General features: G+C 41.8%; 1 protein-coding gene across 2 annotated transcripts; it reads left to right on the plus strand.

Annotated features, from left to right (window-relative positions):
- The first annotated feature begins 289 nt into the window (after positions 1 to 289).
- LOC134223583 (protein CREG1) lies at positions 290 to 21,179 on the plus strand. Of its 2 annotated transcripts, none has more exons than XM_062702774.1 (4): positions 290 to 447; positions 19,953 to 20,271; positions 20,341 to 20,700; positions 20,768 to 21,179. In XM_062702774.1, exons 2-4 carry the CDS (start codon positions 20,052 to 20,054, stop codon positions 21,025 to 21,027), a joined length of 840 nt encoding a protein of 279 aa, XP_062558758.1. In that variant the 5' UTR covers positions 290 to 447; positions 19,953 to 20,051; the 3' UTR covers positions 21,028 to 21,179. The 2 variants fall into 2 exon arrangements, with proteins under 2 accessions (XP_062558758.1, XP_062558749.1); XM_062702765.1 differs by having other exon boundaries at positions 293 to 447; positions 19,957 to 20,271.
- The last annotated feature ends 727 nt before the right edge of the window (positions 21,180 to 21,906 follow it).

The following is a 21,906-nucleotide window of genomic DNA, read 5'->3' on the forward strand; positions in this document are numbered from 1 at the left end:
ACTCAGCCTAAGCATAATGTGGATTTTTGCATCAAATGGAGGCGCACGGTGCTCTAAGTGATACCATCATAGCCCTCAAAATAGCAAAAGCTTTCAATCCGAAAATCTGTGCTTTTCATCCTTGACACAAACCTCTGAAAAAATAACTTGTCAAAAGGCATCACAACTACTAACATCAACCGGGGTAAAGTACAAATATCAACGCACTCCGATTCAAATTCTCGGCAATATTCTACCTTAAACAGAACACACATCATTCACAAACCCGCATTCATTCAATTTGTAATTAAAAACAGCTGGCTCAGTTCATTCACATTCAGTCGTGAGGCGCACTTTGTTGAAGCAGCAGCAGCAGCATTGGTGACCGGTGTGCGAGTGATAGCAGTGATTAAATACGATTAATTTGCACTAGTCGAGAACCACACAACGACAGGGACGTCACTGCAAGTAAGTACAAGAGATATTCGAAACACCACTTTCAAACTGGGAAATTTGGACAGATAGCGCGCTGATTTTTTGCGCATTACCTGCCATAGGAGCATCTCGTAGGCCAAATCTTATCATGCGTACCTGGTGAATGGGCACGTAAAGCTGATATGGATCGCGCAAAATCTCCTTGATGGTGAAGTAGGAAGAAGGTGCATCGATATTGTGTGCAGCTTTTGCAACAGTAAACAAAGAATCAAGTCTCTATGTCGGTTAGCTCTATTCTGAGCGGTGCTGCGATGTTGTCGCACAGGTCAGAGTTTTCCGCAAAGCAGTTCTGCAGCTACATTCGATTTCATATTATTAGCGGTATAAACATGTGTATGATTTTCAATTTCGTGGAATCAACTCGGACAAACATTAGGCTGTTTTAAATAATTCCAACGTCATTAGTTTTAGCTCTAAAAGCGTTAACTATATAGAATGACAAATGGTAGGAAAAAGTTCAGTGATTCACTTTCACTACATATTTGTATATAATTTAACACGAATGATGGCATGAAGTAAAAATACTGTACAGCTGATAAGGATTTGTATTTATAAAACGTTAAAACCTTGGCTAAAACACAATTAAAAGATATTCAGTCACAAATATTAAGCATGGTGATGTTGTTTTATTATGCGAATTTTGTTTTTACAATGATATCACTCTCGCAGATAGTCGTGGTAAAGCATCAAAAGAAAATCGCAGCTCTTTTGCATAGACGATCCAGATATAGAGGTGTGCGCCGCCGCACCACGCCGCCGACAGTTTTTGGCACGCTGCCGCCGCCGACATTTTTACATCGGCGCGCCGCCGTTTAGAAAATGTCACGCCGCTGATCTATATTTTTCCACGCCGATTCAAATTTGAAGAAGTACACAGAAATTTTCTTGGATATTTCGAAGATTCAGTCGAATTTCCGTAGAATTTCCCGAATGATCCCCACATAATCAAGTTGGAACTCCAGAGAAGTTTTCGTGAAAATACCAATGATTTCCTTGAAAATTACCGCTGAAATTTCGAAAATCTCTTCATAAAAACTAAAAAGTACTTCGAGTGGAAATTCCGAAGAATTTTTCGTTGAAATATAATTTTTGAACCTAGAAGGGTCGTTTGGCAGAAAGCCACAAGGTCGAAAGTTGTTAAAACGAATATGTAGTTTGACCGAGCACACCATTTGACCGAAGTACTAACCCAAAGTTATTTGGTCGAAAATGACATTTGGTCGACGACCGTTCGCTCAAATATTTACCCATGGAACATTCGAAGAATTTCTTATGGACAATACAAAGAACTTCCGTTGAAAATTAAAAAAAAATCCTTTCAAAAAATGTTCCGTTGAAATACCGAAGATATTTCCGTGAAAATTTAAAAATTTCACTTATAAATTTAAGAATACTAATCTGTAAAAAATGTAATTCACTGATTTCCCGGGGTTTTTTAGGTACTCTACATTAGTCTTCAGGTGAAAAAAGTGCTTTATACAGATTTTTGATGCAAAATAATCAATTCAACAAGTAAATATTGTGAAACGCGTTTTTCAAAAGAATTTATTTTTGTCTCACAACATTTGTCCTCGTTTTCTTTTTCTTCTTATTGGTAACTGTTGTGGACGTATTGTTCGGGTGGTTCGGACCTCTTTTGAGCAAACTCCGTTAGTTGTTGTGGTACATGAAGATGTCCGAACCAGCCGAACAATACGTCCACAACAATCTAAAAGATCGAGTCTAACCTCCAAACAAAATACGTTCGATGCTTTTGCAACCTAACACTATTTAAATGTGCTGTTCTAATCCAATAATTTTAATTCAACGAATATAGTGTAAGTTTTAGAAATTTAGTGTTGAGTTTGTCATTCACAATCTATCTCAATGTGCTCAATTGGTGTTTTTCCTATATCTGCTTCGATTTTTCATCCCACCAACTTCTTGACATCGACCGGTGCATGTTTACCGGAACGATCACCTCTAGACGGACAAGCGCAACAATCGCCAGCCGAGGGGTATTCATGATTTTCAACAGCGGTTCCCAACCCGACTCGTAACTTGTCCCTGACTTATTCTGGGCAACATTACTATTCATTACATCCAATACAGCCAACTTTGCAATCGGCCAACGGATCACTCCCTTTGAAGTCTGCACAACCGCCTGTCGTATTCTTCCGTCACGTCCTCGAATAACTTCAATAATACGTCCTCTGATCCATCCATTGCGTGTCACTTCGGTTACAACTATAACCAAGTCTCCTACGTCCACTGGTTTAACTTCTTCGAACCATTTAGTTCTTCTAGCTATCGTGGGCAGGTATTCCCGGATCCATCGACTCCAAAACGAGTCGACCATGATACGGCATAAATTTCAGCTGCTTTTACAGGCTTGTCCTGGTTCCGCTAAAGATTTCACCGGTTGCGTTACTCCCCTTGAACTTAACAAGAGGAAGTGGTTTGGAGTCAGTGCTTCCTCCTGGTTTGGATCCACCGGAACAACCCTAGCAGCACACATATCTCACATAGGTTACTGCAACTCATATGTGACCAGATAAAGTCTCAATCAAGTTGCTGCAACTATTTTCGTCTGACTTGTGCTGCTCGGAAAAGGTTAGAGGTCTAGAACTCACAATCGATTCTGCATCCACGATAAGAGTCCCGAAAGTTTCCTCATCTGGGATCCTAGTAGTATACATAGCTTGCAGGGCTGTCTTGACAGATCTAACAAGCCTCTCCCATGCTCCGCCCATGTGTGGCGCCGACGGTGGAATGAAGCACCATCTCGTAGTAGAGTTAGTGAACGTCTCTGCAAGCTCAACATTAACATTGGTCAGCTCTCTTCGTAGATCGTTACTGGCACCGACAAAGTTAGTGCCATTGTCGCTGTGAAATTCCACCGGAGCTCCTCGTCGCGCAACAAAACGGCGAATGGCAATTTTAAAAGACTCCGTACTGAGCGAGTGAACCTTTTCTAAGTGCACGGCGTGGATGGTCAGGCACGTAAACAAAGCGACCCACCTTTTGGCGGTAGCCCTACCTACGCGAACTGCTAGGGGGCCAAAGTAATCCAATCCTACGTACGAGAAGGGTCGCGTAAATGCTTGTGTTCTCGTCTCATGCAGCGGCGCCATTCGCGGCACAGAAGGTGCCGTTTTTCTCAACCGACATAAATTGCAGCGTTTCGCTACAATCCGTATCAATGTTTGAAGTCCTGAAACATGATACCGCTGCCGCATCTCGCTCAGACTAAGGCCGAAGTGGCCTGTGCGGTATATAGGGGAGAACGGTCCAAAATGCACCCCTGGGGCAAAATGGCCTCCCTCATAAAATCACTCATATAATCTGTTGTAGTACATTTATGAATGAATATTACCATTACAATTCATAATTAGTTATCCATCATTGATCTCCATTGGAAAAATTTACCAAAATCCCTTCATATTCACTCAAATTTACCGATTTGCTATTCTTCAACCACATCCGTAAGATTGTAGTTCAATCCATTAAGAAAATACAAACAACCATGCGTTCACCATCATTTTACATGCAATTGAGTCATTTTAGACCACCATTCAGGCGTTTTGCCCCAGGCCTATTCTTAGAACATTTTTTAAATGCGTTAGAAAGTCATGAAAACCTTATTGTTTTGAATAGGAGATCATTGTGAAATGTAGCTGGGTTTGTAAATTTTGCACCTATACGTTGAAATGGTTCGTTATTTTTGTTTATATGGGCGAAAACATCGAAAAAGCTTAAGGGGTGCATTTTGGACCGTTCTCCCCTAAGAGTCTTCTCCATTCGGCTCGGTCCATGGCTACACGTCGCCAACCACGCAGTCTACGGAGGGTCCGCAAGTCATCTTCCACCTGATCGATCCACCTTGCCCGCTGCGCACCTCGCCTTCTTGTGCCCGTCGGATCGTTGTCGAGAACCATTTTCACCGGGTTACTGTCCGACATTCTGGCTACGTGCCCGGCCCATCGCAGTCGTCCGGTTTTCGCGGTGTGAACGATGGATGGTTCTCCCAACAGCTGATGCAATTCGTGGTTCATTCGCCTCCTCCACGTACCGTCCGCCATCTGCACCCCACCATAGATGGTACGCAGCACTTTCCTTTCGAAAACTCCAAGTGCGCGTTGGTCCTCCACGAGCATCGTCCAGGTCTCGTGTCCGTAGAGGACTACCGGTCTAATTAGCGTTTTGTAGATTGTCAGTTTGGTACGGCGGCGAACTCTATTCGATCGGAGCGTCTTGCGGAGTCCAAAGTACGTACGATTTCCAGCCACTATGCGTCTCCGAATTTCTCTGCTGGTGTCATTTTCGGCAGTCACCAGTGAGCCCAAGTACACAAATTCTTCTACCACCTCGATTTCGTCACCACCGATGCAAACTCGCGGTGGGTGGCTCACATTGTCTTCTCTTGAACCTCTGCCTATCATGTGCTTCGTCTTCGACGTGTTGATGACAAGTCCGATCCGCTTAGCTTCCCTCTTCAGTCTGATGTAGGCTTCCTCCATCTTCTCAAAGTAGATAAGATCAGGTCTATAAAATATCGAAAAAAGTGGTCCACTCTACTGCATTGTGATATTAGCAATCAGTAAATTTCTTATTATAGTATACTCTCTTGTTGTGTATTTATTTTTAATGTGTAGCAAGCTACCTTGGTTTTAAGACATATTGATTCAATCTACCACGAAAACATTTCGGAATGATCGTGTCAAAAAACGAAGTGCGAATCAGTTTGCTGAGTATTGTTGCGACGAACGGACGAGTCTAGAAACCTCGTCTGGGTCACGACAATGACGCAGTCGGTAGGATTATTTTTAAATTTGAAGAATGAATATGGGAATCGCAATAAGAATAGGCATTTGGAGATTGGAATGGATTCGGATTGAATTTGGATTAAATTTTGATTGCATTTGGATTTCTTTTGGATAAAGTTTGGATAGTGTTTAGATTGGATTGAAATGGCTTCGGATTTGGATTCGATGGTGATAAGGTTTATGTTAAATTTGATAGAATTTTGAGGAATTTGGTTTGTTTTGAAATTAGATTGGTTTTGAATTTGGTATGAATTGGGAGAAGGTTGAATTTGAATTGGATTTGATTTAATTTGAATTAGATTTGAAATGGATTTGGATTGGACTTCAATTTGGGTTGGATTTGTATTAAACTTGTATTGGATTTGTATTGTTTTGGATTTAGATTGGATTTGGATTGTATTTGGATAGGATTTGTATTGGATTTGGATTGGATTTGGATTAAATTGGATTTGGATTGGATTTGGATTAGATTTGGATTGGATTTGGATTGGATTTGGATTGGATTTGGATTGAATTGGATTTGAATTGGATTTGGATTGGATTTGGATTGGATTTGGATTGGATTTGGATTAGATTTGAATTGGATTTGGATTGGATTTGGATTAGATTTGAATTGGATTTGGATTGGATTTGGATTGGATTTGGATTGGGTTTTGATTGGATTTGGATTGGATTTGATTTGGATTGGTTTTCGATTGGATTTAAATTGGATTTGGATTAGAATAGAATTGGATTTGGATTAGATTTGAATTGGATTTGGATTGGATTGGATTTGGATTTGATTTGGATTAAATTGGAATTGGATTGCATTTGGATTGGATTTGGATTTGGATTGGATTGGATTTGGATTGGTTTTTTATTGGATTTGAATTGGATTTGGATTGGATTTGGATTGGGTTTTGATTGGATTTGGATTGGATTGAATTTGGATTGGGTTTTGATTGGATTTGGATTGGATTGGTTTTGGATTGGATTTGGATTGGATTTGGATTGGATTTGGATTAGATTTGAATTGGATTTGGATTGGATTTGGATTAGATTTGAATTGGATTTGGATTGGATTTGGATTGGATTGGATTGGGTTTTGATTGGATTTGGATTGGATTTGATTTGGATTGGTTTTTGATTGGATTTAAATTGGATTTGGATTGGATTTGGATTGGATTGGATTTAAATTGGATTTGGATTGGATTTGGATTGGATTTGGATTGGATTTGGATTAGATTTGAATTGGATTTGGATTGGATTTCGATTAGATTTAAATTGGATTTGGATTGGATTTGGATTGGATTTGGATTGGATTTGGATTTAGATTGGAATTGTATTGGATTTAGATTGGATTTGGATTAGATTTGGATTGGATTTGGATTGGATTTTTATTGGATTGGATTTTAAAATTGTTATTTATTTAACAAAAAAAAAAGAAAAGGATTCAAGGACTAACAATATATAGCTATAAAGTCATTTTATGTCTATTACACATCGGAGAGTAGAGGAGGAGAAGAATGTAGTAGATAAGATAAGGTCTATAAAATATCGAAAAAAGTGGTCCACTCTACTGCATTGTGATATTAGCAATCAGTAAATTTCTTATTATAGTATACTCTCTTGTTGTGTGTTTATTTTTAATGTGTAGCAAGCTACCTTGGTTTTAAGACATATTGATTCAATCTACCACGAAAACATTTCGGAATGATCGTGTCAAAAAACGAAGTGCGAATCAGTTTGCTGAGTATTGTTGCGACGAACGGACGAGTCTAGAAACCTCGTCTGGGTCACGACACTATCGATGCCCAACTATTCTTGTGAAGAATGATAGGACATCTGGTATCGTACGATACGAAAGACGACTTAGGAATGCGGCTCTCCGACCGCAAAACTCCGGCAGCATCTACGAAGGGAGACAGCTGATACAACTTGCTAGTAGTATTACTTCTTTTTACCGCAACTGGTGAGCTCTGCTGTGCCATCTCAATAGTACGAATTTCTTCGGCATACGCTTCATTTTGAACTTGCCGCCAGATATTAACTTTAGCCTCAGCCAGCTCCTCACGAGTTAACGCCCCATATTGCAACTGTTCGTCTCCTACGTATCTTCTTAAATTATTCAGATATCGCAGAACATACGCCGTGGTACGCCATAAACGGTTCCACTTAGAAAAACGAGACCACTCGATAGTTCCAATTATTCTGACTTCTTGGTGAACCAAACAAGTCCGGATCTCGTCTGTTGTCTCATATTTACTCTGTTTATCTACTGGCCACTCGTTTTCTACACGATACAAAAATTCAGGCCCTCGAAACCAACGGCTATGCGGTAAAAAGCAAGGTCCGTTTCCCCACTTTGTGGCGTCATCCGCAATGTTTTCCTTAGATGGGACCCAGCGCCACTCCTGTTCGGTTGATTCAGTCAGGATTTCTCCAACCCTTACGGCCACAAACTGTCGGTAGTTGCGGTGATCCGACTTAATCCACGCCAATACATTCTTAGAGTCGGTATGGTAGAAACACTCCCCTATTGCCAGAGCGTGCGCCTGGCGGATCATTTTCTGTAAACGTACTCCGAGTACAGCCGCTTGAAGCTCCAAGCGTGGAATCGATAAAGATTTCAGAGGCGCAACTTTTGACCACAAGTGCACATTCCACTGTTCCATCGTATTCAGCTCTCAGGTACGCCACGCAGGCATAAGGCTCCATCACTGGCGTCAACGAAAACGTGGAACTGTAACGATAGGAACTCGTTCGTGTGCCTATCCGGGAAGTAACAACGAGCAATGCGAATACAATCCAATTGTTTATGAGGTTTCATCACCGCGAGAAACTTATTGATTGATTTTCATTGGCTTTTATCGGTGAGATCGAACGTCCACCCAGGAACGGCTATGCGGTAAGCTATGCCTGTCTTGCAAGATAGTTCACACAGTTATCGCAAGCCGACAAGTTCCTGAAATTGGACGTTAGGTAAAATAACAGCGATTTCAATTTCGTGTTGTTCTTCAATGGCCCTCTGCTTACGTTTCAACTTCTATTCAATTTCATACTTGTCGCTCGCTTGCGATAACTTTCAATTCTGTGCTTCATCGTGCTTTGCAAACATGCTCCCTTCCACTTTGAGCTTAGGTAGTTCGATCTCACCGATAAAAGCCAATGAAAATCAATCAATACAATCCAATTGTACCCAACTTTGTCCACTGCCACCAACGCTGACACAGCTTCTCGGGAATAGGTTCATCCCACTCTGTCTTCGCTCTCCAAATATCCTGAATTAGAATCTTGCCGTGAATGACAAATAATGACATGAGTCCTAAAGGGTCAAACAGACTCATCACTACTCGGAGAACTATGCGCTTGGTCGGACGCTGCTGACCTACAAGCATACCAACAGAATAGCTGAACTCATCTTGCTCAGGGCTCCATAGCATTCCGAGAATCCGATCCGTAGCACTGGTTCTATCTAGCACGAGGTCCTTTTTTGTTGCTGAACTGGTTTCCCCGACTCGTCTGAGTACTTCTCCGGAGTTTGACATCCAGTTTCTGATATGAAATCCACCCCGAAAATGTACGGTCCATACATCCTTCGCCAGCTGAACTGCTTCTTCTATTGTGTCTGCACTATCCAGGTAGTCGTCGACATAATGTTTCCTGATTATAGCATCAGCCGCCCTTGGGAACTCTACCGCTTGAGAGGAAGCATTCAGATTTTTAACATACTGGGCGGAACAAGGGGAGCATGTGGAGCCAAATGTTGCCACGTCCATAATGTACGTTACTGGTTCGGTTTCTGCATCATCTCTCCACAACAGTCGCTGAGCGTTCCGGTCCTCTTTTCTTATTTCAATCTGATGGAACATCTCTTTGATGTCGGCGCAGATTGCGTAACGTTTCTCCCGGAATCCGAACAGTACCACAGGTAGAGAACTAATCAGATCTGGTCCCTTCAACAGCATGGAGTTTAGTGAGACTCCTTCCACCATAGCTGCTGCATCGCAGAATATTCGGATTTTATCCTGCTTTTTGGGATTCAGAGCAACGCCTAGTGGTAGGTACCAGATTTTCTGAGGGTCAGCTTCCTTCATTTCCGCTTCGGTCGCTGGATGTATATACCCCTTTTTTTGGTATTCAATCATTTGTTTCTTAACGCTGTTTCCTATTATCGAATTTTCAGCCATTCGTCGCTCCAAACAAAGCATTCGTTTCTTGGCCATTTGATAACTGTCGGGAAATTTAATCGTGTCGTACTTCCATATGAGGCCTGTTTCATATCGCTGTCCGACGCACCTCGTAGTATGCTCCAGAATTCGATTAGCTCTCTGAACTTCTTTCGATTCCGGACAGTCAATGCCCAAGTGACATTTGAAGTTTTATCACACTCTTGAAGACCATAATTTACTCTTCAAGAGTGTTATAAAACCAGTATAAAGCCAGAATGTTCCTAGGGTGGCCTTCACTCCCAGGCTTTCGATGGTGAAATATTTCTTCACCAATTCGTGGAGAGAAGCGTTTGTCTCACAACTGCAATTGTGAAAACTTAGGGCTCTCTCGCTTGCTCCGGATACCGATCCATAGATGGTCCATCCTAGACGTGATTTGGCGGCAATTGGTTCTTGTGGGTTCCCTTCTCTTATCTTCAAACTAGCTTCTAGATGCGAATGGTCATTGCCGATCAGTATTTTCGGAACGGCATTTGCAAAATCCTCGATAGGCAATCCTTCCAAATAGGGATACTTCGCCACCATCTCTGCATAATCGTGATAACGGTCCTTTTTAACATATAAACGTTTCTACAGATTCCTGAGGAACTTGAGAAAAAATTCATGAGGAACCAAATACTGCTGAAAATATTGAAATCCAAGCTTCAATAAAACCACACGAACTATTTTTGTGGCTGTGTAACTGTCGCTCATCTAAGTGTTGTTCTGCATTAGGTCCGTTTTGTGTGAAGCAAACATATCTCTATGTTATTGATTTTAAGCGTGTATCATAAATGAGTGGGAGACAAATGAGTTTGTTTCTCATTTCTGATAAAGATTCCTCTGTGGCAGTAAAATTGCACTTGGTGTTAATTATGAAAAGGCAAAATCTAATTGATTTGAAAGCATCAAAGTAAGTTTGATATGAACAACAACGGAAGGCCGCCAAAATAATATTTTGAAAATATCAATCAAAGCAATTCGCCAGTAGTCAAAGACATGTGCTCAATAAATAATAAAACCACATGTGACGCATCACTCACCTATCGAAGCAGCTAGAATTACACCAGCGATCTCATGGGAACTTCACAGGAGGTACTCCACTTCTGCTACTTCGCCATCACAAACAGAGCACTCGAGAGCAGGCATTGAAAGTGTGAGTGAGTATTGATCTATTGCAATCGTAGCATCCATAGCCAATGAGTGAACTGACTCGCTCAGATGGATGCCAAACAACGAGTAGGAGCGATCGTTGCTGTGATAAACAATGAGCAACACCGTCTGACAAGCCAAGCCGTGGTGAGGTATCCATCTAAGCAACGATTTTCGTATTAGTACCTCGCTGTTCTATCAAGGTGATAAGATAGGCGAGAGAAAGTATCAACGCCTCCCATTCAGTGTGCTTGAGCTCCAGACTCATAGAGGTCTTCATTTTTAGAATGCCTGAATGGCTTCTTCTTCGTGGCCGTGCGGTTAGCGACGTCAATCATCTAGACGCATGTGCTATGGAGTGTGGGTTCGATTCCCGCCCGGTAAGGAGGAAACTTTTGGTGATCGAAAAATTCTCCACCGGTCCACTGGGTGTTATGTGTCCGTTGCCTAATGCTAGGTGTTAAGTGTTCAGTCTGTACGACCTCTGGTCGAAGACGGTGTTTCTGTCTTTTAAGTGATTCGCTTCACTCAATAGTCTTCCATTGGTGAGCGTTGAAGATCATTAAACGGTAAATCATCGGTAACGGTAACGGTAAAGATCTTAGGAAGCTCATAACTTGCCCCCGCGGAATAGCATCAAGGCTTAGATTAACCCGATTTTTTCTCATGATCTTTTTTTTTAATGCCTGCTTGAAAGCCTTACGATTACATGTTACCAAACTCTTACCATCATTACTGTTGAACTGTTGGCAAACATGCTGGAATCAAAAGGCTCGTTATGCAATTGACACATCAGGAAACTGGAAAGCCAACAGTGTTCTGATATTCATCGCTAGACAAATTTGCGTCAATTTTAAACAATAAGACAATTTTAAGTAAAACGACTTGATGGCTATACTGCCGCTAATCGCAAGTCGAGCACATCTGTATATGGACGCCATATACAGATGTGCTCGACTTGCGGTTAGCGGCAGTATAGAGCGCATTCAGAAAATCGAATGTGCTATTTACTAGCAATTAAACCTACTGGGGCTTGCTTGCTCCTATATCACTCGTATAGTTTGGGATGTAAACAGTGGGCTTCGCCTAATAGGTGTGAGTCAGCTTGTCGACGACAAAATCAGTGAGAATGCCAAAAAATACGACATTCTTCGGTGGGCTGGTTAGATTAGGGTAGTGTGAATAGGGACATAGAAAACGTGAGTAAAAAAAGGAGAAAAGTTTCAACAGAAATTGTTTGCAATGAGCGGTGATACGAGTGGTGGTTCATTATTTCAGTGAAAGTGCCCACTAGGGTGGTTCAAAAAATCGATTTTGCTCCACAGCGCTCATCTGATTCTGCATCATGTTCTGAGTGTCCTCTGAAAATTTGAGCTTATTTCAATTAAAACTGATTTAGCACAAGGCGTTTCAAGTTTGCATGCAAATTAGTATGGGGAAATTTATTTTTTCATTATACCGATAATGACGCTTCCGCATTAAGCGCAGGTTAAAAGAAAACCTATATAGCTAAAAGGGATACTCAAAAGCTTTCACCCAACGAAAACCGCATGTTGATTAATCGCCCCAATAATTAGTAATCGATTTTAATACAGGTTGCGAATCTTTAGTCATGATCGTTAAACTTCTTTAAGGGCATCACTGAAAAGTGCAGTGCAACATGGTAGCCTGAATTTGTGTGTGCTATCTTTCGCGCCACGAGCAGAAATGTTGCCTGTTGAAGAGTTACGCAATTAGCTCCAGAAAACTACGGTTTAGATAAAATTCGATTACTAATTATTGGAACGATTAATTAAGATGTAGTTTCCACTGGGTGAAAGCTCTTGAGTATTCCTTCCAGCCATATAGGTTTTCTTTTAACCTGCGCTTAATGGGGAAGCGTCATTATCGATATAATGAAAAAATAAATTTCCCCATACTAATTTGCAGCCAAACTTGAAACGGCTTGTGCTAAATCAGTTTTAATCCAAATGAGCTCAAATTATCAGAGGACACAGAACATGATGAAGATAAGATAAGCGCTGTGTAGCAAAATCGATTTTTTGAACCACCCTTGTGCCCACTATTCATACAGAGCCCATAATACGCATGTAAACCTTAATGACATTCACTTTTGGTTTTGTTTATCCTATTACATATTAATAGAATGAAGAAATCTCTAAATAAAAAGTAATGAAAAAATATTTTCGATTTTATTGCCAAAATCGGGAAGAAAATGTTGCCAAAGTAGACAAAAACGGGTATTGCCAAAATCGGGATGGGACTGTATCATAGACTAGGGACTGAATTATTCAAATTAACGATTTGAGAAACGTTATCAACAAAATGTAACTTAGAATTATGAATAGAAAATAATGTTGAGTTAGTTTTTGTATAGAAATAAATGTGATGATTCTGAATGAACTCCTAGACTTTAAAACTAGACGGTCAGAAAAAGCGTAATAAATGTTATTAGTTTGAAATTGTCGGTTTTTCAATAGATATTATTACCTCACTGTAGCTTAACATTTTAAAAATTTCAAAGTGAGGTAAATAGATACATGATGAATGAATGAATAAATAAATGAATGACACAAATTTTTCAAATTTTTGAACAATAATTAAATTTAAAATAATATAATTAACAATTATTTTTTTAATATATGTAGCATTAAAGAACTGAAGAGCCGATCTAAGGAGCTGACTCTTTTCAATGAGCTGAACGGATCAGATCCGCTTACTACAATGAGCTGTTTTGCCCATCTCTATTCGAGAGACGGGTGCTTAGATCATCTTTGGCGGTGTGCGAGAAGACGGTGTGTGGCGGCGAAGAATGAACCACGAACTCGCCCAGCTCTTCGGCGAACCCAGTATCCAAGGTAGAAGGTAGCTAAAGCCGGAAGGGTACGATGGGCAGGACATGTTCCAAGAATGCCGGATAGCAACGCTGCAAAGATGGTGTTTGCTTCCGATCCGGCAGGTACGAGACTGCGTGAACCGCAGCGAGCGAGGTGGGCAGACCAGGTCCAAAACGACTTGGCGAATGTGGGCGCATTCGAGGATGGAGAGATGCGGCCTCGAACCGTGTATTCTCAGGGTTGTAAATATTCGGCAGCACTGGATGAAGGTGATGTTTTTTATATCATTTTTTTTATGTTCTTCCTGCTTTGAAATCAACCTCACATTCCCGGAGTACCCAACTAACATTTAATGTCAATGTAAATGTTATTTCAACTCATCTATACGGCTTCAAGCTGAATATGTGTGCTATGCACATGATCAAGAACTTCTATTCAATGCTTTTACCAGCAAATCTGGCGAATCTATTCAGCTGTTTTTGTCGTGTCTGCACAACTACTTTACAGCATGTTACACAATTTTTTCTCAATATTTACTAAACCATTTAGTAATACAATTCGCTTCAATAGCGCTTATTCAGATTTTTTGAATCTGTTAAATAAGTTTTATACAGCCACTGAATTCAATTTGATTAAATATTATTTGAGAGGAGAATAAGTTTTAGAGTTTATTCAATGTGTTTTTTGTGGAAACTCAAATATCAATTTTGTTGCTACCTAGATTCGAACTCCTGATCTCCTGATTCAATGGCCGCTGCTCTATCATCACCGTCACTTAGACATATAACAAAGAAAATTATGGATGTGCTTCTTAGCATACCCTATAGATTGTTTTACTAACGCTATTTTCAGATTCATGCTGTATAAACGTTAGAAAGAGGCATACATGCTGCTTTCAACACATAAGCTTAAAAATTATGCTTTCAGCATTATTTCAACCATTATTCAAACATCTATCAGCATGTTCTGTTGGCTAACTTTTATGCATCATGAATCGCTGAAATTGTTTTTAGGTAACATTTTCTCACCTGTATAGATGCTACTCTGCTGCTAATCGTTTAACAGTAGCCGTCAACAGAAATATCGCTTCTAAATGGCTTGTTTTCTTACGCTATCTGCTAGCATTAATGACAGCGCTTTGTCAGTTGCTATAAGAGCAGGTAAATACCTTTGTAGCTGCATTACAGAAACCAATAGCTCATACACAGCTCCGGCAACAAAAATCAAATGTAAACATTGCGGTTTTGACATTCCATACTGATAAGCTATTAAAAGAAGCAGTATAAGGTTTACTTAAACGTGTTGTAATCTTCAAAGATACAGAAGTAGCCTGAAAGCTTCGTTAGTTCATTTATAGCGCCATTACGCTATATTGTTAGTGCTATAACAACAGCGAAAACGATTTCATTGTGAATGCTACCCACCCTAATATAGGAAGTTGCTAACAAGCAACTCAGTTACATACATGAGCTCTTAACCGGTAAGCTTTGTTGCTAATTCAGACAAAGCTGTTTTATAACTATATGAAAGCTGCATAAACGATAAAAGATTAAATATATTCAACACACTGACTAGCTGATAGATATTTGGATAATAGTCGAGTTGAAGTTTAAGGGATTATTTGCGGAGGCTTTTCTTTTATTCAGCATTGGCTGCTTTTATTCAAATATTATACAGCTAAAGGCTAGAAGTTGAAGCTTTTAGCACCAAAATTGTTAGTTGGGTAAACAACAGAACTCACATCACCCACAGCGCCGCGAAGATGAAATTTACCACAGCAAAATGTACACATTCACCCAGCAAATTGAAAAAATTCACCACGCGTTTAAATGGGCCACTCACAGTCATACGGTAAGGCGCGAACTGAGCAGCATGTCAGAGCGACTTGTGAGTGGCTGAATGCGAAATTGAATAGTCGGTGTTGGAAATGATTTTTCGGCTGCACCCAGTCGCACTCACCACGGCGGCGATGAAGGCGACAGCAGATTTTACTGAAATCCATGTTTTTCACTGCATTGACTGTGAAATATTTCTACCCTACGCCAGAATGTCAAATTGTTGATTCAGTGTTATCTGTTTTGATGTAAACTAAATAAATGAAATGAAAGAGGAAGGTCTACTCGGGGTGCCAATTAAACGGTGGTTGACACTACAAAGGTCGCCATCGAATGCAGGCGGCGTGGTATACGTTACTGCGCAGTAATAACACTCGATATGCGGAATGCATTCAACAGTGCGTGCTGAATGGAGATCGCGAACTCGTTGCTTCGGCTGGGAGTACCGGTAGGGCTGTACAAGATTCTGGGAAGCTACTTTCAGAATCGAGTATTGATCTACAAGACAGACGAAGGATTGACTAATTGGATGGGGGCACGTCAGGTGAAGGGGCCCTCCTTAGCCGTGCGGTAAGACGCGCGACTACAAAGCAAGACCATGCTGAGGGTGGCTGGGTTCGATTCCCGGTGCCGGTCTAGACAATTTTCGGATTGGAAATTATCTCGACTTCCCTGGGCATAAAAGTATCATCGTGTTAGCCTCATGATATACGAATGCAAAAATGGCTTAGAAACCTCGCAGTTAATAACTGTGGAAGTGCTTAATGAACACTAAGCTGCGAGGCGGCTCTGTCCCAGTGTGGGGATGTAATGCCAATAAGAAGAAGAAGAAGAACGTCAGGTGAACCACAGGGATCAATTTTGGGTCCATTGCTGTGGAACGTGATGTACAGTGGGACCAATTCCAAAAAAGACAGTCAAAAATGTTAAAAGTGAATAAAATGGTCTAGCAGGCCACATATTATGATATTTCATTGAATGGATAGTTCATCTTCTCGGCATCCACTACCGGAACGAGAGGTGGGGCACCAGTCGTCGCAAGCACGCTAACGTTCTCAAAGACAACGTGCTTGCACCAAGTGGTGCCTCATCAAATATCAATGGTTGGCGCCGCCAGTGTAGAGTTCTATTTCTATGAGCACTTTTTTTTAAACTTTATTAAGGTGTTTTTTTAATCTACAGACTAAGTTCAACACCGGTTCTATGAGCACTTTCACAGGTATTAACTTACCTTTAATTACCAATTTCTGCCGCCTCACTGCAGTGCTAACGGAAAAATGTATTCCATTATTAGAAATTGTAAACATATAGAATGGATTTTGTTTCGTCCCTACACAAAGTAAAGCTGTAGAGGCGCAAATCGTTTCTTGATATTACGGTTCATGTGAAAAATGATCTTTTTACAGAGTAAGTATGAAAAATTAGACGTAGGGGTCAAATAAAATACTCTCCCTGCATTGCGACTAAACATGACATGACTTGATAGCTTGTAGCCAAAACCAGAAATAACGCTTACGTAATAAGTGTACGACCCCTAGACAATTTTCAGTTGATGCCGTACCATTGTATTAGGGCAAATGAGAAATAGAAGGAAAAGAGAAAACATATTGTGCGTTTCTTTTTATCAAAATTGATTGGCAAGTCCGAAACGACCACTGTCAGTAAAACCGAAATAACTGAGCGGGCAGAGGGTGGCGGAACCTAATTTCTGCAGGATTGGATTCCTGACAAAAAAAAATGAAACTACAGTGTGAATTTCATTGATGGGTACCGATGGGTACCTTTTTGAATTTCACAATGAATACAGCAAGAAGATAATACAATAATAAATATATAGGTACATAATAAAGACCGAGTACTTTCTGCGCGATCAAAAATAATTTACCAACGTATATGCGTGGCTTTATTAGTTTTTGGACTACACGCCATCACGCCAAATATAATAGGTTTGGGTGATGTATACGTTGTGGCCAACATAATGAAGCAGTAAGATAAATGTTACAAGATTTAACAGAATTAAAAATCGACAACATGCTCAACTTGTATTGACTGTAAAGGTAAAATCCACCCCAATAAAATGACTCAAAACTATGTTTACATCATCGTCAAGTATTCTACTAACAACCCATGACTCAAGTTATCAATTTGGATCATTTTGAAAAAATGGTTTTTGACCGTCTTTTTGAAGATTGGTCCTTCTATGTGGCGTGCTGAGGTTAAACCTCCCACCAGGAGTCAAGTTAGTGGGATTCGCCGATGACGTAACCATGACCGTGGACGGAAAATCCATCGATGAGGTCGAAATGACTGCAGCCTATTCGATCAGTCCAGTGAAGGAATGATTGCGCAGCAAGAAGCTCCAGCTGGCGCATCATAAAACGGAGATGATAGTCGTTAACAACCGGAAATCGGTTCAAGAGGCGACAATTAGAGTCGGTGGCTGCGACATCACCTCCAAGAGATCTCTGAAACAATTGGGGGTGATGCTCGACGAAAAGTTGATCTTCAAAGGTCACGGCGATAGCGACACTATTGAGGATGATGGCGAACAGCTCTAGGGTGTGCAGGCTGCTGGCAAGCGTGGCAGTTTCAATACTACGATACGGAGGTCCAGCCTGGGGATCGGCGTTGAGCGTAAACTGCATCGTGCGAAAGCTGGAGAGTACTCACTCATAGGCTAATGTGCCTGAGAGTCATCAGCGCATATCGTACCGTATCTCGCAAAGCGGCATGTGTACTCGCGGGCATGATGCCTATCAAACTGGTGATGGAGGAAGACGAAGAGTGCTACGCCCTCAGCGGCACCGATAACGCTCGAACTAATATCAAGGTACCTACACAGGTTCGGACACGCGGCTTCTCCCGCCTGTCCGCGATGCCCAGGCGTGACAGAAACGACTTAACACATCCTGTTCGAATGTCCCCGGTTCGAAACGGAGAGGCGTGCGATGAAGGAAGCATGCGGAACGGACACTACCGCCGAAAACATTGTCAGAAAATGTGCCAGAACCCAGAACAGTGGAGAGCGGTCGTTCAGGAGAGCCGACATCCTACAACGAAGTTGGCGAATAGAGCAGCAGAAGGCAACCTTTACGGATAGCGGACCATGAGTACTCCGCCGCAGAAGTCGTGAATATATATGTCGATAATGAATGGGAACGCCAGCGCCAGCTACCGCGCGTAGCCGCAGAACGTGACGAAACGGCCGGTTTCGGAGGAGCTCCCGCTTTCGGGGAACTTCTTGTCGGAGTAGGTTGGATTCGCCGTCCACCGCCCAGCTGAGTAGATCGTGGCGTGCGAATGCACCGGCACCGGATCGTCGAGGCACCATTGAACCGGAAGTTAGCTCCACCCGGAATCCTCGGATTGACCTCGGCACTCGTCCGGTCACCCGTTGAGACAGATCGTCGGTTACGAGGAAGCTTCCGACGTCGGGGATCTCCCCGTCGGAGTAGGATTGATCCACCAACGCGGATTATCCGAATCGTTCGCGACCAAGGCGTGAGCTATATGGCTCAACGGTTAAGCATGAAGCTAAAAGGCACAGTGCATGGGAAATCGGTTAATCGGAGTAGGCTAGGTCCACCGCCGGGGACCAGTTGAGTAGATCGTGGCACGCGAATGCACCGGCTACAGGTCATCGGGGCATCACTGGAACGGAAGCTATCTCCACCCGGAATCTTTGGTCTGACCTCGGCACTCGTCCGATCACCCGTTGAAGTGAGAATGTGCGTAAGACTTGAGCGGATCTATGAACATGCTGACCAGATGAAAGTGTAGTGTTGGTAATGTAACAGCCTTCCACAGATGCGGGTCGTCGGTATCGGGGGAGCTTCCGCCGCCGGGGACTATCTGAATAGCTTGCGAGTACGTTGAGAGCTAAATGGCTCTAAAAATAAAAAGAAATGTGATGCTGAATGGCACAAGAAACAAATAAAGGGCTTAAGGGCTCAACGCTTTTGTGTGCTTGCTGGCATCAACAAGGGAGCCAAAGGGCTCAGACGTAAAACAAAACTTCGAAGAGAGGCACTGCGAAAAGTGTCGTTTTGGGAGGAGTACTGTCAGTTCTGCTTTCCCCCACATAAGTAATACTGAAAGGTAGTCCCGGGGGGAACAGGGCATTAGAAGAGAGGGTAACTCAAGTAACCCTCTATTACTTGGGTGGGTTTAGTGGGTCCGACGGTCTGGCCTTCTGCCTACCGCGTCAACTCCACTCCCTGAGTGATAATTTCAGGTGTCTGTACTCTGTATGCAGATTTCCCTTCATCCCTCTATAAAATTATATTTAATCTATTCCTGCAAACCCTGGTCACAACTATTTTCCAACCAGGAAAAAAACATTCGGTGGATACCACCTGAAAACTTTCATCGTCTGACCAACGCAGATCGTAGGATAGAGCCCCGAATCTGTCGCCTGAATAGACACCTGTGGAAAAAAATAAGAAGAGAGAGAGAAGAAGTGTGAACTTACATCAGGCTAACTTTTTTTTTCTTGATGATTCTTCAAGCATTTGATCAGTGAAAGGTGCATGTTCTTATCGCCCCATGCACCGAAACATTTGCTCGTGGATTCAATTTCACACTTCAAAATTTGATATCATTACCCGTCAAATCCTACTCGAGAATATACTTAACGCTCTCGAAATACTTTCATTTCAGCCAGTGAGCACTTCACTGCCAATCGATAAGATAATCTATCAACGGTTGGATCCTCAGCCGCCGCAGCAACAGCACGACGCCGTTGGCCACATCATCAGAATGCTGCGCATCTGTGGCGTGTTCTTTGGGATACTCCTGGTTCTGGTGGTCCTCAGTGGAATCGAAACAAGAAGCCAGTATCGGGTAGACAGCGACTTGACCGCTTTTCTACCTTTGAACGAGGGAAATGAACTCGAAACCAATGACATAGGCGGTGGGGACGAGCCACCACCGCACACGGAGTACGCCAAAATGGCGCGATATCTGGTGCATAAAGCGGGTAAGATATTCTATTAGTTAAATATAATTAGTGAGATTATTCATACTTATAAAATTTACTTTATTTTAGAATGGGTTTCGATGGGATCGCTATCCACCGTCGACGCCATCAAGGGCTACCCAATGGTCAACGTCATTGCCGCGGCAGACAGTGCGCGTGACGCCAAATCGACCGGAACGCTGTACTTCTACCTCACCATGCTGGACTACACGGCGCAAGATCTGAGCAAGGACAACCGTCTGACGGTGCTGCTGTCGTTGGATCAGGATCTGTACTGTACCAAGCACGGCATCGATCCAATGGAACCAACCTGCGCTCGTATCATGATTTCGGGACGTGCCGTCAAGCTGGAAGAAGGAACCGAAGAGTACAAATCGGGACAAAGTGCCTTCTTCAGCCGGCACCCAGCAGCGCAGCATTGGCTAGATAGTACGTATTCATATAAATTATTATGTAAATAATCATATTTCTAATGATTCGATGAATTTTATTCTAGCACACAACTTCTTCCTATGCAAGCTGGACATTGTACAGATTGCCGTATTGGACTATTACGGAGGACCACACTACGTCAGTGTAACGGATTACTATAATGCCGATTCGGGATCGTCTGTTGCCATTGCCCAAAAGCAAAACAAGCTTTCACTAGAGAGCGCTTTCGAGCCACAAGTCATCTCCAACTCAGATGACGAAAGAACCATCACGGTTAAGATTAAGAAGGATTCACCTGTGCGGCGTATCAACTTAGAGGTGTAGGTGAAGTAACGAGCTATGAGATAAGACTGTTCATTTGTGTGATTATTGGTGCCAAATAGCACAATGCTGAAATAAAATTGTTGAAATTATATGAGAGGTTGTGATATGAATAAAATCGGGCTGAATAAACGCCACGCTTTTTCTTTTCACGATCCACAATAGCATTTTTAGATAATGAACCAAAAATAAATTTGATAGTCTTGGCCTTTCTAATAAACGATCAGAGGGTAATGTCTGTGACATAACCGCAAAGTGAACGTTAGACTTGACCATGCCTTCAAAGATACATAATATATCCAAATCTTTTACATAATCTAATATAGATAAATAATCGGCGATATCAGCCCAAACATGATTATTATCATTTCCATGACCAATTTATAAAATATCTAATATTTACGTCTAATGTTGGATTTTTTTAATATAACAAATATTTCTTTGATACTTCCTGAAAGATTGATACGAAGTTTTGATTATTCTAGTTCAAAGTATTTTTCAGTGTCGGTCAATGAAAAGGTGTGGCCAAAAATTGGTATGCAACTTCCCACGAACTCATTCACTATTGGTGACAGACGACGGAAGCTTGAAAGTTCTCATACTTCAGCTTGTCGCCTTTCTTCTAGATGGGGCATATTGGCATATCCTTCCACTTCTCCGGTAGCTGTTCCGTTTCCCAGATTCTGACTATCAATTTGTGCAGGCAAGTGACCAGCTTTTCAAAGCCCAGCTTCTCAGCTCCGATACCATTTTTACCAGCTGCTTTATTGGTCTTCAGCAGTTGGATGGCATCCTTAATGTTACGGTGTAAGATCTACCTCGTTCATATTGTCAGCTACAGGTAAATCCTGACCCAACGAATACCTTCCCCAATATCCAACT

Source organism: Armigeres subalbatus, chromosome 1, assembly GCF_024139115.2.
Source record: "Armigeres subalbatus isolate Guangzhou_Male chromosome 1, GZ_Asu_2, whole genome shotgun sequence".
In the NCBI taxonomy this organism is placed as follows: Eukaryota; Metazoa; Arthropoda; class Insecta; order Diptera; family Culicidae; genus Armigeres; species Armigeres subalbatus.